This window comes from Carassius gibelio, chromosome B16 (genome assembly GCF_023724105.1).
Source record: "Carassius gibelio isolate Cgi1373 ecotype wild population from Czech Republic chromosome B16, carGib1.2-hapl.c, whole genome shotgun sequence".
NCBI lineage: Eukaryota > Metazoa > Chordata > Actinopteri > Cypriniformes > Cyprinidae > Carassius > Carassius gibelio.
In genome coordinates this window covers 14,945,577-14,963,349 of record NC_068411.1, presented here as the reverse complement: position 1 = coordinate 14,963,349, position 17,773 = coordinate 14,945,577, and the positions used below count along the sequence as shown (strand labels likewise).

Here is a 17,773-nt window from a genome sequence, read left to right as displayed (position 1 = left end):
ACATCCCAAATCCAATCAACAACCGATGCAAAGAACAAGTTACGCCCTGCATTTTTTTTTTTTTTTTGTGGCAAGCCTTTCATCAAAATACAGAAGAAAAGATTAGTACATACTAAAAAAACATGTCTGGTCAGTCTAGATGCCACCATTCTAAACTATGAGTGGCCTTATGTGAGGTACAAAAAAACTTGGAAAAGGGAGCCTTGTCAAGAAATGACAGTTCTGGACATTCATTTGCATTCACACAAATGTGTAAGTACAACTAAGAAAGAATTTACAATCGTCAAACAGGTTTGTGTTATGCAATCCAGTGCTAGAATGCAGACACACATAGTCCTCCTCATACATTTACTACAATTTTGGTATTTTACAGTAAAACAAAACAAAAAACAGAAAGTGAAAATAAGACTAATATGTTCCGACTGACTGTGTCTTGCTGAACTTGGTATCTACTATTAATCAATCCTTTGCCTTACAAAATCCCAGGATCGAGGGCAGCAGATGTAGAGAAGTTGAAGTGCCATCTCAGGTGTAAAAAATACATTATAAATAAAAAATTGAAAATGTCTGCACACTCTACTGATACAGTTGTCCAACCAGCTCTCGGAGATTCATTCAGAACACAGCAGGCTAGTTTGTGTTCCGTTCTCCCTCGTTCCCCCTGAGTTTTCTTTCTCATGGTTTCCATTCTAACCTAATACCAGTTACTGTGCACAGGCAACTGGTATATCTCTACTGAAAATAAAACATAACGACTCTGCCGCTGACTGCAAGATGACAGGGTTTAGTTTAGCCAGATCCGGTTAAGCTGATAAAACAATTGAACAGAACAGAAACCAAAAACATTACCATTCACTCGGAAGCCGAGCCGGTTCCTTTTGTTAGAGGATTGAAGGTGTAAAACTATTGTGCTTTGAGAACACAACATAGTTATGCTAAGGAAAGAAAACAGGGCAGTTCACAGTGAAACCAAAATCAACAGAGCAGAAAACGATTATGCTTTGCTGGGGGCGTTTAAAGTGCAAGTGGGGGCTGGATGTGCAGAGTTAGAGTATGGTGGGGAGATGAGGAATTTCTCCTCCTGTACTGCTTAATTACCTCTCTCCTGTACTTGAGGTAATCTTTAATCAGATGAGCACCATGGACTCCAAGCGGGTGCGTGAGTGCCCTGCAACCACTTCTGATAATATTCACACACAGGTTTGTTTTTCCATCATAGTGGAGAATTTCTATAGACTTTGTTTTCGTACTGAGCTAAGGACATTTCTGATTCCCTATTATTCACACCTTTTTGAGCATTTGCAATGGTACACAAAATGTCTTTACATTTATTTTTCAATACAAAGTATTGTACTTAAAGTAAGATAAGTTTTTAAGGAGTCACACCAACATGACACTTTACAAAAGTGCCATGTCTTGTCATTTAAAGATCAAATGATCTGATAATTTAAAGGGGGGGTGAAATGCTATTTCATGCATACTGAGTTTTTTACACTGTTAAAGAGTTGGATTCCCATGCTAAACATGGACAAAGTTTCAAAAATTAAGTTGTATGTTTGAAGGAGTATTTTTGTTCCCAAAATACTCCTTCCGGTTTGTCACAAGTTTCGGAAAGTTTTTTTCGAGTATGGGTCTGTGTGACGTTAGATGGAGCGGAATTTCCTTATATGGGTCCTAAGGGAAGTTCTGCCGGAAGAGCACGCGCTCCCGTAAAGCGAGGCTGAGCACAGACATTTCACTGATCAGAGCGATTCACTGATCAGAGCAAGAGCTTCGCGAAAAGTTACAAAAGAAGTGTTTTTGGTTGCCAGGGCAAGACAACCCTGCACAGATTACCAAAAAAAAAAAAAACAGCATTAAGGGACCAGTGGATGGAGTTTATTTTTACAGAGCATCAACGGAGTTGTGCAAGTGTTTGTGTTTGTTCCCTGCATTTCGAAGATGCTTGTTTTACAAACAAGGCCCAGTTTGACGACGGATTTGCATATATTTTATTTCTTAAGGATGATGCAATCCCAATGAAATAGGGTCACGATCGTGTGTTGGAACCGCAGGCGGTGAGTAAAACTGCTTCAAATATCTCTGCTTCCTTGTTAGTGCATCCGCCTCCCATGCCGGAGACCCAGGTTCGAGCCCCGCTCAGAGCGAGTCGTTGCTGCTGCAGCTCTCGTTCAGTTTCAGCCTCTGGATCTGATTGCATAAACATAAATAAACGGCTGAATCTGACTGTAAGCCATGGTTTGTTTTGGATGATGGGTTTTCCCTCACGGTAATGTCACAGCTTCCACTTCCTCTCAACACAAAAGCCTACTGGCGCTCGTGATTCTTTAGCTCCGCCCACATGTCACGCCTCCAGCCGGTCGTGTTTTTCCGGGAAAAATCGGTACAGACTATCTTTCTCTTATGGATATAATAAAACTAAAGACTTTTTGAAGTTATGAAGGATGCAGTACTACTCTATAGGTACTCAAGATTAACAGGATATTGAGTGAAAACGAGCATTTCACCCCCCCCCCCCCCTTTAATAGACTTGTTGACCTTGACACAATCATATCCTCTGTATTATTTCCATTTTTTTATACATGTTTGTACATGTCAGTTGCACCACATGACTTCTATTTTGCAGACAAATCTATTTCAAATATAATACCAGCGAAGCAGTTTCTTGAGAATAATAAATAAATAATGAATGATTATGCCAAATTACTTTCCAAGAAGGCTTTTCTCTTCATTACAATATCATGGAAGTTGTCCGACATTTATACTTTTATGTCATTTCATTCAAACTTTTGCATTTTTATACAACATATAATGTAGTTCAACTGTTTGGGGGCGGTAAGATTTTTTGAAATAAGTATCTCGTGTTCACACGTCCAAAAATACAGTAAAAACACTAATAATGTGAAATATTATTACAATTTAAAATAACCGTTTTCTATTTTAAAGGGGTCTTCGGATTTGACATGTACTTTTACTTGTCACTTTTTAAGTTGTTTGAACTGAAATGTGTGTTGGCAGTGTGTACACATACACCCTTATAATGATAAAGATCCACCCTGTGTTTTAAAAAAAAAAATTATCTTGTTAAATCATTTCCCCTTTCTCAAATCGAGCCGATCTCAGATGCCTGTCTGTGTGACATCATGAGTCCGCCATTGTTTCGAAGTTGGAGCAAATGTAGACAAGAATGTCTTCCAAGCAATTGAGATCTTTTGTTGTTGGATGCAATCATGAACATAGCAGTCATCATTTGCTCCCAACATCTGAGCCACTGAAGACGCAGTGGATTACCTTTGTTTTTGAAGAGAATGTGTCCCCCGATCTACCTAAATGCGTTTATCGTATTTAGGTACATCATTCGGGATCAAGCCTCACCTACAAAAGAAGTGAGTATAAGGTTCTTTTATGAATCTTTGCAAATCGTCTTTCCCAATAATATATTAGTAAGCAAGTTCCGCAGTGAAAGTAAACAGTATCATGAGAATGACTGATTTCCCCACGGAAGAGAGGGGCGGGGTCAGCACAGCTCATTATCATTTAAAGGATCATGGACTAAGACGGCTTGCTGAAAACAGCACTGATTTTGTTGTTCTACACTACCATTGAGAAATTTAACCCAAGGTATGTTATAGACTTTTCATTACGACCCTAAAGAATCATACCAACTTGTGGAAAACGGGCATCCGATAACTCCTTTAAAATATTTTACGACGTAGTTTGTTCCTGTGATTTTAAAGCTAAATTTTCAACAGCCATTAATCCAGTCCTTAGGTGTTACACAATCCATCAATGAAAACAGTTGGGCTGCTTAATACTTTTTTTGGAAACATTTGTATTGTTTATTTTTTGAAGAACAAGTTCAAAAGAACAGCATTAATTGAAGTCTTCAGAGTCAATTTTGATAAATTTAATGCATCCTTTCTGAATAAAAGTATTCATTGAAAAAATGCACTGACTTTGAGACAGTACTGTGAACCTCTCTCACACACACACAGAGAGAGAGACTTTCTGTCTGGCAGAAAGGACATTGCAGTCTACAGGTCAGTGCATTTTGTATTGTAAACAGAGTTTGTTTAATCTGGGGCAAAGTGGAGTTATACTGATACTGTATATAAAGATAGCAGGCAAAAAAGCAGAGAGAGAAAATGAAACTAGGACTGTGAGTACAAGAGATGAAGTAGATGTGCGGGAAATCAGCAGAGGAAAGTAAAGTCAGGTGGAGGAGGGAAGTCGTGGACTGAGTGAGGGAGGAGAGCAAAATAAAAAAGAGCACACAAGAAAAGAATGCACACAACGGACACAAGGGGAGGGAAGAGGGAGGGGCAAAGAACATGGCAAGGTTACACATGAAAACTGCAGTCTGTTTTCTTCTTTCACACTCACAGAAAGAAAGAAGTAGAAAGGGGAAGCTTCAGTTTTACTCTTACCTCTGTAATATCTCATTAAACCATAATAAAAACAGAACGGAAGAACTGAATGCTAAGGAAACTAGTGCATTCATGATACAGAGAGCCAAAGGAAAGAAGGAAAGACAGAGAGACTATGAGAACAATCAAATAAACACGGCGGCTACATTGGCAGAGTTTACAGGACCAGCTCTGACATCAGTGAAGTGAGAGAGGAAGAAGGGTGCAACTTTGCTTTACGGAAACCGCTTGACAGTTTCATGCTGACACAGTCTGAAAATAGGAAACAGACGCTTAAGACAAACAGAAAGGGAAAGAGTGATAAAAGGATAAAATAAAGCCCATTTAAGCCAAACCATGTTGATGAAAGAATACCGGATATGCATGCCGCTCACTGTCGACGAGGTAAGTTTGTAACTTTTTACGTGTGTTTGGGTTTGTGTCCATATGTTTGGGTGTACAGCAGCTGTCCTCGTGATTAGTGTGTATAAAAGTAAAGGTTAACAGGATCTCTATTCCACTCTGTTTATGCAGATGAAATCTTGTCGTCCTGTGTATATGTCTGTGGGTTGTATTACATAATCTCTCCATTTCAGCCGTTTTCTTTACCTAAACGGGTCTGACCAGTTACGTGATTTTATTCTGAAGGCAGGAGTGAGTTATTCACCTCAAGGCTAGGAGCGAAACACAAAGGCCTTTTGCCACAAACGGCTTGGGATTTCTACAAGAGGGTCAGGGATTGTTTAGTCTGTCTCTGTTTCACCTTCAAGTAGCCAGCTTGTGCTCGTTCAGATCACACAAGTCCTCACAAGCACACCTGACCTACTGTAAAAGTCTGCCTCAGAATCCGTCTATGGTCTACATCAGCACTAGACCGAATAGTTTCCAGACAGGAGCACCGCCCCCTTTTTCTGGAGAAGCTCTGTTGTGCAAACAGGCAGCATTTTTCTCCAAGACTTCACAAGGTCTCTGTCGTCATCATCGGTGACAATGATTGTTGGAGTGAGTTTTCACATTAACGGATTTCAAAAGAATTAGTCCTCAGAAAAAAAAAAGTGGGAACCCTGTCAGTGCTGCCAACACAGCTTTTCAGGAGAATATGCGGAAACTGTTTTTTGTATCCAGAACACTTTAGTATTTAGAGAACAAAACAAAAACAAAACATATGGCAGATGAGAGATCAAGCACTATGATAAACAATGATGTTTAAGTGGAAGGGTTTAGTATTTATGGGAGTTTCAAACTGAGTTTCAAACTGCCAAAAATTCCATCATGACATTCTTGATTTTGTTAATAATTCTTTACAAATATGTAAACACTTAATTTAAATATGTAAATCAAACTGATTTTAAAAAACATACCATGTAAATATATATTAATATTTATATTACATTATATATTATCAACAAATTCCACACATATGTAGTTATTAAAATATGTATTATATTAGATTGATTAAATAATATACATATATTCAATTAAAACAATGTAAATATTTGATTGAAATATAATTACATTAATTTTCATTTGATGGATCATGGAAGAAGACATTCTCAAAACCATTTTTATATTGCTGATATTACTTTTTATTGTTAAAAAAAATTTCCCATAAGCATTTTTACGTTATCATGTTAGCACATATCATCAACATATTTCCAAAATTTTTATATTACATTAATAATCAAACTCTGATAGCAAAGCATCACCTACAGAAATGTTATTTAATTTAAGTATTTGTTTATAGATCACAATTTATGTATCATTATGGAAGAACACAATTTCCTATAAAGCTCCAATTTACTTAATAATGCATTAAATTATAATAATTACTAATAATATATCATATAATATTATATTATATAATTCATAAATAAACATGAAGTTTCCAAAAAAGTTTAGTTTCCATAATATATGTGTGTGTACTATGTATATTTATTATGTGTGTGTGTGTATACATAGAGAGAGAGAGAAATTACATAGGCTATTAGACATTTTTTTCATACAGATCGGTAAATAAAGTGTCAAAATTAGTTAAAAACAATGAAAATATTTATGTTTTGTCTCAAAACTTACATTAAACTAATTTCCCTGACTGAATTCTGTAAATTCAACTTTCTGTCATTCCAATTTAAATTCCAATTCAATTCACACTCCACCTTATGAGCTAAAAACGAGCCATTTCTTGAATCTAGAACTCAGAACAAGTCCAAAAAAAAAAAAAGAAGAAGAAGGAGGAAATGAAACATATGAGATCACAAACAGAGGTCAACAATTTCTTTCTCTCTTCCTCAGTACAAGATCGGCCAGTTATACATGATCAGCAAGCACAGCAGTGAGCAGAGCGGAGGGGGCGAAGGGGTGGAGGTCGTCCGCAATGAGCCCTGCACAGACCCCAAACACGGAGCCGGACAGATCACAGAGAAACGCATCTACCTCAACAGGTGAAGCCGTGCGCACACACACACACACACACACACACACACGTGCACGCATAAGTGATCCTGTTTCTTTCACGGTTTACATCACCCACCTGCCAACGTGCCAGCGATCAGCTATTATTGATGACTGCAGCTAACACCTTTATGAATGCAGTACAGCTCCGTCCATCACTCACTTTCCCTCCAAAAACACCTTCTATTTTCCTGTCGGGCTCCAAGCAGAACCACACATCAGCATAAGCGTCCCACAGAAGATCACGTACACATTCAGTCAGATATCATCCCACGCCGTGAACATGCACACACACTTATTGTAATTGCCTGTTTTCTTGTGTTCCTTACACTCTCACCCTACAAGGACAAAACACACACACACACACTCAGTCATTAGATGCTGTTGTGAATATGAATTACTGCACCTCTAGCAGTAAAACACATTTTTCAAGCCATTAATGTGTTAGCAAAGACCAAAAGGGCAGAGCATTAAGTTCCTAATGGTCAAATAAATCTTATCGTGGAGCATGTGAGTCTAATCCAAATGCTGATATTACCGCAGACGAGATCATTATATGCTGTTTACAAGTACAGCACGCTGAACCGCTGCATTGTAATTATGAATAATTTAACTTGTAGCATCAAGACACGAGCGGCAAAGGATCGTAATGTAATGGCAGTTTTGGGGTGGGAATGTGCTGTACCGCTGGAACACGCTGTGGAAATGTCTGTCACTTCAGGAATGGGAAAGAGAGAGTGTGAGAACGCGCCCGACACAGCTGGCTGACCATGAATGATCTACATCTTCTCTTCTCCACCCCTCTCTACTCATCCTCTGTCCATCCATCCATCACTCAAGTCCTCAGGCTGTAAATCTCAAGCGCTGTCTGTGCTGCCTTATCTTACAGTGCAGAGTTCATAATCTCTCTCGCTCGGTAGTGGGGTTTTCTTGGTCTCTGACTGTGTTTTTGTAAGGGACAGATGGCACCAGACTCTTCTGGAAGTGAGACTTGTAGCTATTGTGACAGTCGTTTGACCTTTTGACCCAAAACACAAACACACATGCACCTCTAAAGTGGCCTAAAAAGTATTTGCACACTTAACTTTAAATGACCGAAAATATCAAAACAAACATATTATGGAAGACATTTTCAGTTAGTTGACCATTAAACAATACTATTGTTCTTTTTTTTTAAATCTTTTACACTCAGCAAGGCATTTCTATTATATATTAACTTTCAAATTTAATATAACTTGTTGCATTTGAATACATTTTAAAATGTCTTCTATTTCTGTGATGGCAAAGCTGAATTTTTAGCAGCCATTCAGTCCTATTATTCTAATATGTCAAATTTCTGCTCAAGAAACATTTGTGCTATTTATCAGTTGTGCTAGTTATTATTTTTTGTGGAAATATAATATTTTTTCAAGATTCTGTGATAATAAAAAAAAAACATTTATTTCATAAAATAAAAATCTTTTGTAACTAATTAAATGTCTTTTGATTGATTTAATGTGTCCTTGCTGAATAAATGTATTAGTTTCCTTATTTTCTGTTCAAAGAAATCGTACCGCCCCCAACGTTTGGAATAATACTCTATATATTTAATCATTTAAAACCTAAAAGTTGATCCTTTCATATAGTAATACATATTTTTGTATTATATAATATTATTCTAGTTAATATTTTAACACATCAAGGCCTAATTTGTTTAATTGTGAATTTGTTGTCGAGGTTTATGTTAACTTTTACAATCATGAATTGTTAATGACAATTTTTCCATAGTGTACTAATGTTAATTCATACTATTTAAAATGTGGAAAATTGACATTGGAAATTAACATAAATTTAGATTAATAAATTTTGTGAAAGTATTGTTCATTGTTACAGTAGTTCATGACACAAATTATACAGAAAAACATTAAAGGTAACAAACATTATGAACATTATTTATAACATACTTTGAAAGGCATCTTAAAGTATAACAGAAGTGTCTGTGAAGAGAAACATAAAACACTCCGCTTGGCTTTCGTACAACTATAAACTAATGAACTAATGGAATTTGTCATCCAGCTTCACCAGAAAGATTGTGCTAGATGATAAATTTTAACAGTTTCACTCGTGATCACAAGGTCAACTGTTGAACTGCATGGTGCATTTCAGTACCTAACTAACATACACCCACATGGAAATTCATGGTGGTTTAAGCTGAGGGCTGTTTTTGTCTTTTGTTTAATAGGTCTGTTGTGTCCCAACATTTTCTCATGTTTCCCTTTATGTCTCCGTTCAGCAAACTGCCAACCTGGATAAGAAAGTTTGTCCCCATGATTTTTTATATCACAGAAACTGCCTGGAACTTCTACCCTTACACTGTAACAGGTGAGTTTAAACATTTTGATTACAATAAATACAAGAGTGATTGAATATGAAAGTATCACCACATGGCATGCACATCTAGTTGTCTATTCAATGCAACCAGCTGTGACCTACAGTAACACCCTATTTCTCTTCTGCATACCCTTCTTTTTCTCCATCCACTGGTGTTTTGCTATAGAGTACACGGTAAGTATTCTCATATGTCAGCTCAGACTCATGCAGTTTGCTCTGGGCTCAACATAATCACCTCACTCTCTCCTTCTCGTGTTTCTCTCTCTCTCTTCTTTGCTCTATCCAAAAGTGTTCCTTCCTGCCGAGGTTCCATGTCAAGATAGAGACACACTTTGAGAATGACAACGGCTGCGATGAAAATGTGAGTGAGAGTTGGCAACACACATAGACACACACTCACAAACTCTCTCACACAGGAGATAATCCTCTTAAGGGAGGACGATTCATCAGCGGCACACGTAGCTTCATCGTCCTTGTAAAGGCCATTGTGCTTGTGTCTGTCTCTGAAGCACTCAGTAGTAACAGTCAGGCAAGATCCAAACACTCCTCCTTCCGCCTTCCTCCTGTGACATATGACACCAATGCCGTTAAAGCAGGGCCTCAAACTACTGGTGTGGGTCAAAAAGATTTTGTTCAGACGTGTAGAAAATCTAGGTCTCTTGTATTTAAGACAACCAGAACTCACTGTGACATGTCTTAAGTTAATGGATCCCACATTTTTATTTTTGGTGCCCTGCACAGCTCACTACCATTCAAAAGTTTGAGTTCACGACTTAGTAAAACAAATTCCCCCATTCAACAATGATGCATTAAATTGCTGAAAAGTGACAGTAAACACTTGTTACAAAATACAAATAAATAAATAAATAAATGACATAAATTCTTCTTTTGAATTCTCTATGCTTCTTTATTATCTTTTATCTTTTATTATTAAGCAGCTCAACTGTTAATTTTACTGTAAATAATGGTAATTATTTTAACATTAATAAGAAGAACCAGGTTGAGCACCACAGGAGCATATTAGAATGATTTCTGAAGGATCATGTGACACCGAAGACTAGAGTTATGATGTGGAAATTCAGCTTTACCATCACAGGAATAAATTACATTTTGAAATATAATAAAATAAAAAACAGTAATTTTTAAGTGTTATAATTGCAATAATACTGTGATCAATTGAATGCAGCCTTGGTGAGCATACAAAAAAAAAAACAAAAAAAAAGATGCTATATGAGTAATATCAACTACTGTTCAATATTTTACATAATTAGATATTGTAGCAGACATGTTCATTTCTCAAATTTTTACTTTTAGATTTTTACCCAATGCTAATCTTTAAAAACACAAATAATTTAACAATTTTATTTTTAGTCTTTTTTTATTTATTTATTAAGACAAAAAAAAAAACAGCAGAATTTTAATAACGGCCAAAGACATTAAAATAAATAAGACATTAAAATAACATTTAAATAATCTGTGCATCTGTTTTAAATAACTTCTCACCATGACATCAAATGTTTTTGGTTTCTTGATGGAGCTTAATGGGGAAAATTGCAGTGCTCAGAAAATTCAACCTCATGAGTCACTCCAAGGTTTTAGATTTTAAAAACATTTTTTCAACTGGCCTGCAGGTAATGAGAGTCTCCTGCTTTAAAAGTGAACAAACAGACAATTTATTTAGCCATGCTGTCATTCAGAGTTTTTAGTAATTACCGTGATGAGTTGAGTTATTACTGGTTTCCAGTGTGTTTGTTTGCATACAGTGAATGAAAGAGAGAGAGGTATTTGCCCCGGAGTGCTCTCTGTTATTAAGAAATGAAAAATACGACTTAAACAAGATCCAACCTGCCACAAAGCGACTCAAAGATTTATGAGCGAGTGTGCCTGTGGAAACAAAGAGAGAGGGAGATGGCGGGAGAGTTTTGTTATTGATACTTTGTAATTGTTACAGATTCCTGACCCAACTTTCTCTCCACATAAAACAGCAGACACACTCCCTCATTCACATACACTCACATTTACACCTAAATTGAAACGACATTCTAAGTAAAAAAAGAAAAGACTGGGGTATGCACTATCTAGAGGTAAAGAAGTTACAGTACAAGGGCGTTCCATCTTTTGTACCTTTTTTTTCTGGGAGTGTATTACATAAACACTAAATGAAAAACAAGAAATCTGTTTTGCATACAGGCACATACACATAGCAAGTTTTACAAATCCAGCACAATCAAACAAATGAAAATAATACTGTCAACACATCAGATGAGAGGAACGACAGTAAACATTACAACAGCTTTTCAACAAGGAGCCCGAGATAAAAGACAGAGAGAGGAAAGAACGGAGCAGAAAAAGAGCAGTCATTTGCAAAATACTTGCATTGCTTTTAACCATAAACAACATAAAAAAGACTAAAGAGTGTCTGAAGCAGAGAGACAAAAAAAGAGAGCACCACTTATTTTCTTAATTGCTTATTTTTCCTTCGTTCTCAGATTCCAGCAGGTGCAAAAAGCACCTGCAATGCTGCACAGTCAAAGCAGCCTTCCTTTAAGTTAAGACTTGTTATCTGCTTTCTTTTTCCACTGGCCTGCAGTAGTTTGCATAATTCAGTACTTCTGCCTATAGTAGGCTTGATTTTGCACTCTTTGTTTCCATGTTTTTTGCATTAATTCTGAGGCTCTTCCTACGCCCTAGAGTCTTGTGTTATGGAGTGTGTCAAGGTTCTGTAATGGGCTACAGAATGTTTAACCGGTTGCATTGTGTGGTATGAGGATCGCTCTGAGCACTGCAACACATTCCCAGTGTCTTCAATCAGATGCAGAAGCTGGTGCATTTGTAGGCCTCTGTGTTTACAGTACTTGCAGCTGCGATGTCATTTTTCATTTGGGCATTAGGGACTTGCTGGAATAAGAAAGCAGTGTGTTCTTTGATATATTGTTGGATTTGTCTGACCGTGCTGTCTGATGTTTCCTGTGCAGGTGTTTGGTGATGACCCCACTCTAAAGGACAATGTCTGCTTTTTGGATATTTTGAGTGATCCAATCCCTGACAAGCATTATAAGAAGTCAGAGGTACATACGCATTCATATATGCATAAGTACTGTACACGGCAAAACAAAATCAGGTCTGGGTGAAATTCAGAATTTAAGAGCGGCTTATTTTCAATTCATGACTTGAATGATTTGAATTGGAATGGCAGGAAGAGGAATGTATGGAACTGCAATCTACATAAGAGGAATTTCATTAGTCCAACACAAGTTTTGTCAAAACATAAATAAATAATTAATTTTGCATAATTATGCCTATTTATCTCCCTGTACGTAGGCTAAAAAAATGATCAGCTCATTAGACTAAACGGAGTGCTGTCACATTAAAACTAACATCAAAACATGCTTTATTTGACATTCGGCAGGGGGTTTTAAACATTTGATACAAAGGACCCCCTAAATATAATGATCGCCCTGAGAGAGACACTTTTCCTAAAACATAAAGCAATTATGAATTTTTATGTATAAAAGTCAGATTATAATTAAAAAATAGAATTATTAAAAACATCACATTGTTTTATATAAAATAATTAACTGGCTTTATATTGTCAGTGTTTTAAAAATCAACAGAAAAGTAGAAATAAAGGGCAGAATCAAAAAGTACAAGTTCAAAATCACGTTTTGTTTAAAAATCCCTATTACAATTTTTCAGTCAGCAGCCTAAGTAGCATTTCAAACACTGTTTATTAATATAATTTAATGTTTCTGGAAACAATAAGCCCATTTTTTTGGTTTATGACATTTCTAGCTAATTCATATAAACACTTACAACAAATATAATTGTTTGTACTTAAAGGGCTAGTGCACCCGAGAAGGATAATTCGTCCATCTCTTTTAGTCACCCTCGAAGCATCCTAGGATCTAGGTGTATGTGACTTTCTTCTTTCAGAATAATTCAGCAAATTCATATCCAGATTTTAAATGTAATAAACACTTTTTTCCTAACATCTGCTGACTGTGGGACACGGAAGATGAAAGACATATGCACTGCACTCCCCGGAGCCATGTGAGGGACGTTTTATTACAGACGTGCACACTTTATTTCACGTCTTCTGAACTGTTGACAACAAACACCCACTTACCCCCATTAAAAGGTTTGGAAGAGCTAGGACAATATTTAATATAACTTTGATTGGATTATTCTGAAAGAAGAAAGTCACATACACCTAGGTCCTAGGATGCTTCGAGGGGTGAGTAGATGAGATGGACAAATTTTCATTCTCGGGTGAACTAACCCTTTAAATTTAAATTGTAAATTTGTACCACATTCAAAAATCAAGATTTGAATTGGAGTTGGGTTCGGAATGGGGAACAACTTTGACTCACAAATAAGCATCTGTGTTCTTTAGGTCTCTGTGGCCTCACTGCAGTGCAAAGGTCTTCAGAGCTAGCATTTAAAGCACACAAGAGAGACATAAGTAATGTGTGTGCACACAAGCACAGAAGCAAAAACCGCAAGACAAGCATTACATAAAAACACATTCCTCAATGCTCTCTACTTAGTGATGCAGTTCATTGGAATCTGTTGCCTTTTAAGTGGACAAATAATACATCAGAGGAAAGCATGTTTCCATGTTACACTCACATATTCAGTCATGCGCAACCTCAAATCCATAGCTGTCATATGCCGAGTTAGGAATAAGACAAATCCAAAAGGATTACAGTTTTCAATAAGAAAAAACAGCTGAGAGACACAGAGACAAGCTCAGACTTGTTGACAAAAGGCAGTCAAACAAACAAACTATTATATCACTTCTACAGGCAAAAGGGACCAAAACTAAACTTTATAGAGTATCCATGGCTGAACCAATGTTGCAGTATTATATTATATTATAACAAGTTGTTAAAAAAATTATTATTTTCTGTAACTGATAATTAATGTGATAAATTAATAAAAAAAAACAATCCTGATAATCCACAGAATAGGCCTAATCATTGTTAATAATGGCTTTCAAATATAAATGATGGATTTAATTTCCATTTTATCATCAAAAATAAAAATAAAAACTTTCCATTTAATGGAGACAAAATGACATTTATAAAATAATACAATTAATAAAATAATAAGGAAAAGGCTATCAATAGACCCAATAATCAGTTTTTTATTGTATTAATACATAATTTGCATTAAATAAAAATCAATGCTAAATAGGAAAAATTTGGAACAAATTAGTTTATGACAGATAGTCAAAATTTCAGTTTGCATAAATATTGAAAAAAGGAAAAAGATTATTCACTGGTCAAACTTTAAAAGGGTCTTTAAAACTTTAAAAATATCTTACGTTCCTATTTAAAATAATAATAATATTTTTTGTAACAGGAATCATGTATGCACCAACAGGAGTGCAGCTAAATATTACATTTCTGCTCATTAAAATGAGTTAATTATTCATAACAGCTTGTATGACAGTTCACTGAATATTAACTCCACGGATCATGTACTAAAAGATTTTAACTGATAAAAACAGACACTGTTTTAAAACAGTGCTGATACCAAAATGTAATACCAGATACTTTGCATGCTAGGTTAATTTAGGTTAACATTAGATTATAGTTAATCAAACATCTATGTCTCACAACCAAAAGCATGAGATTTGTGCCTCTAACGCTTTAGAAAAGGGACAGCACATGATCGACTGTGAAATGTAATGTCACCCCTGTACAGTAATTCATGCACAGCATGCAACACACACACTCACACACAAGAGCAAGCAATGATCTGCTCACTCAGCAGGTAATGTGTACTTACTTAAAACAAACAGGATCTGAGCAACTGGGTGTCACAGAAAACAGGCCGGGGACCCCTTGTGGATGGCTGGAGGAACACCACTAAACCCATCATGTGCTCTTACAAGAGAGTCACCTGTAGCTTTGAGGTCTACGGCTTCCAGGGGCGAACAGAGGACTTCATTCACAGGGTACTGACCATAACATCCCATGCATTGCATCATGCTGTCTAGTCATGTAATCCCATCATGTGTCATATTACGGCATGTTGTGATTCATCATAGAACATTCGTGACATTCTGTTGGTGGGACACAGACAGGCGGTGGCATGGATTGACGAGTGGCATGGTAAATGAGATGTGTTGCAATGCTTCATTACCATAATTAACCACATGCTCTGTTAAGTACCCATAAGAATCCTGATCCCTCGTTTGGCACTGGATTGCTGTACGTCATCTATCTTAATTCTTCGCAAATACACACTCAAATGCGTAACAAATATTTGTGCTTGCAGGAATGACACTCGAGCAGGTGAGAGAGTATGAGAGAAAACAGCAGGAGGAAACCAACAGCAAACTCAAGAGTGACATAACCTGCACAGGTACGCTGAAATTAAAAAAACATTTGGAATTTACTTACTTATTTGTGATCCTGGACCACAAAACCAGTCATAAGGGTCAGTTTTATGACATTTAGATTTTTACATCATCTGAAAGCTGAATAAGCTTTGCATTGATGTATGGTTTGTTAGGGTAGGGCGATATTTGGCTGAGATACATCTATTAGAAAACCTGGAATCTGAAATAAATATTTTACCAGATTTTTATAATGCTTCCAGATTCATGTTAGAGCTTAAATAGATTTTAGCTTTCCTGAGGCTCAACAATAGAGCAGGGCCCTAGCAACGCCAAGGTCATGGGTTCGATTCCCAAGCAAAGCAAACGACTGGTAAAATATATGCTGAATACATTTGAATACACACATACACATACACATTTATTCACGTGGCAGAGCTTTTATTTAATGCAATTTTCAATGTGAACATCTCTCTCTGTCCACACTGCCCTCTATTGGTGAAGGTTTTATACTGCATCACAACTGGTACAGTTTAGTCAGCACTGTGATGCAACTTCATTATTAATAAGGAAGTCATCATGACTCATAAAAACACTGTTGCAAAATGATACGCTAAATCAGAAGGCTTTTCTTTTCTTCTTCGCAGACTCTGCTCCTCCAGTGCGACCCGGCCTTACTCGCTCCATCTCTGTTACGGATGAATCGTCACTGAAAAAGATGGGGATAAAGACTGTAGACATGCCAAGCCCTTCCTCCCTCAAAAACCCCATGAGATTAAACTCTACACCAGAATAACACCACATCGTCCCCTGCCAGTACCTCCATTTAACAAAATTCTGGACTTGGACATTCTCTTCTAACCAAAACTAGAAACACCATACACATTGTCACTCTCAGCTCTCCGTTCCATCTGGATTTGCATGCTTGTGTTCCATGCAGAGGAACCATGCATCTTTTACTGAAGAATTGTAGATATTATGTAAAAAGACTCTAGCTTCTCATGTACTGAAAACATAGTGCCTTAATTCACGTTTCACACAGACCTCACCAAAATGCATTGAACAAATGATCTATTCCACTGCCTATGAATATGAAGGGGACCACAGGATGGAGATGAAAAGCCTCTATTGACATGATCAGTAGACTGTTTCAGTGAATCCTGATCATATGGATTATGGCAATCATAAGTGACTAGCTGAATTCTTTAGTGGGTTATGGGTTATTGAGACTAACCTCTGACCCTGTGTCAATACATTGACGGAACACAATTGATTGTTTAGTCGTGCAGCACATAGCGAGAACACTAGCAGTAGTACTCTGGGTGATCAGATGAAAGACTAAAATGAATGAAGCATTGTGTGTTATTTGACACCTGTCTTTATATCATTGATTAATAAGACAACGTTGTTATTTCAAGCCATTCAAACAGGCCGAAGAATGTTGAAAGTGCCATTTCTTTAAATGTTTTTTTAACAATAAACTTAAGGAATGCATGATGCTCTGGTGCTATCAGACAATTTTTTTCAAGGACTTCTTATTTATCAGTTTCAGTATATCAAATACTCATTTGCTCTATTTTTACATTAAGATCTTTGCCATCATCCAACACTCACTTAGAGTTCATCTTTAAATACACAAATAATTTAATAAGACTGTTGAATAAAATGTAATAACTTTAACAATTCTGAAAATGAATGTATATATTTTTTTCATAATGAACATAATATTGTGGTCCCTGAGTTCACTTGTCACATTTATAAATCAATTAGGCTCATTTAAGTTGTTAGTGTCTTATTTTACCTACATGCGTTTGTATATAGAGTAAATAAACAAATCATATTTGAAATATTAAAATGTTCTATTTTTTATATATAAAAAAATACCATTTATTTCTGTGATGGCAAATCTGAATTCTCAACAGTCATTACTCTCCAGTGTCAGATGATTCTTTAAAATGTCCTAAACAATAATTTGACACTAAATGTTTATGGGAACCTTTATAAATTTTTTTTTTCAGGATCCTTTGATACATTTATTTTAATAAGTTCAAAAGAACAGTAATTATTTGAAATGTAGTCCATTCCTCCTGAATTATAGTATCAGTTTCTTTCCCAAAAAAACAAAACAAAATAAAACTCACTGACCCCAAACTTTGAATAACTTTTAATAACTTTTTAATAACACTGCATCCCAATAGGT

At 36.3% G+C, this 17,773-nt stretch overlaps 1 protein-coding gene across 1 annotated transcript; it reads left to right on the top strand.

The window, feature by feature from the left end:
• Window positions 1-4,350: 4,350 nt before the first annotated feature.
• pitpnc1b (phosphatidylinositol transfer protein cytoplasmic 1b) lies at window positions 4,351-17,072 on the top strand. Its single transcript, XM_052579404.1, has 10 exons — window positions 4,351-4,811; window positions 6,699-6,847; window positions 9,130-9,218; window positions 9,394-9,401; window positions 9,517-9,588; window positions 12,203-12,295; window positions 15,034-15,189; window positions 15,283-15,346; window positions 15,513-15,599; window positions 16,221-17,072. Exons 1-10 carry the CDS (start codon window positions 4,764-4,766, stop codon window positions 16,367-16,369), a joined length of 915 nt encoding a protein of 304 aa, XP_052435364.1. The 5' UTR covers window positions 4,351-4,763; the 3' UTR covers window positions 16,370-17,072.
• The last annotated feature ends 701 nt before the right edge of the window (window positions 17,073-17,773 follow it).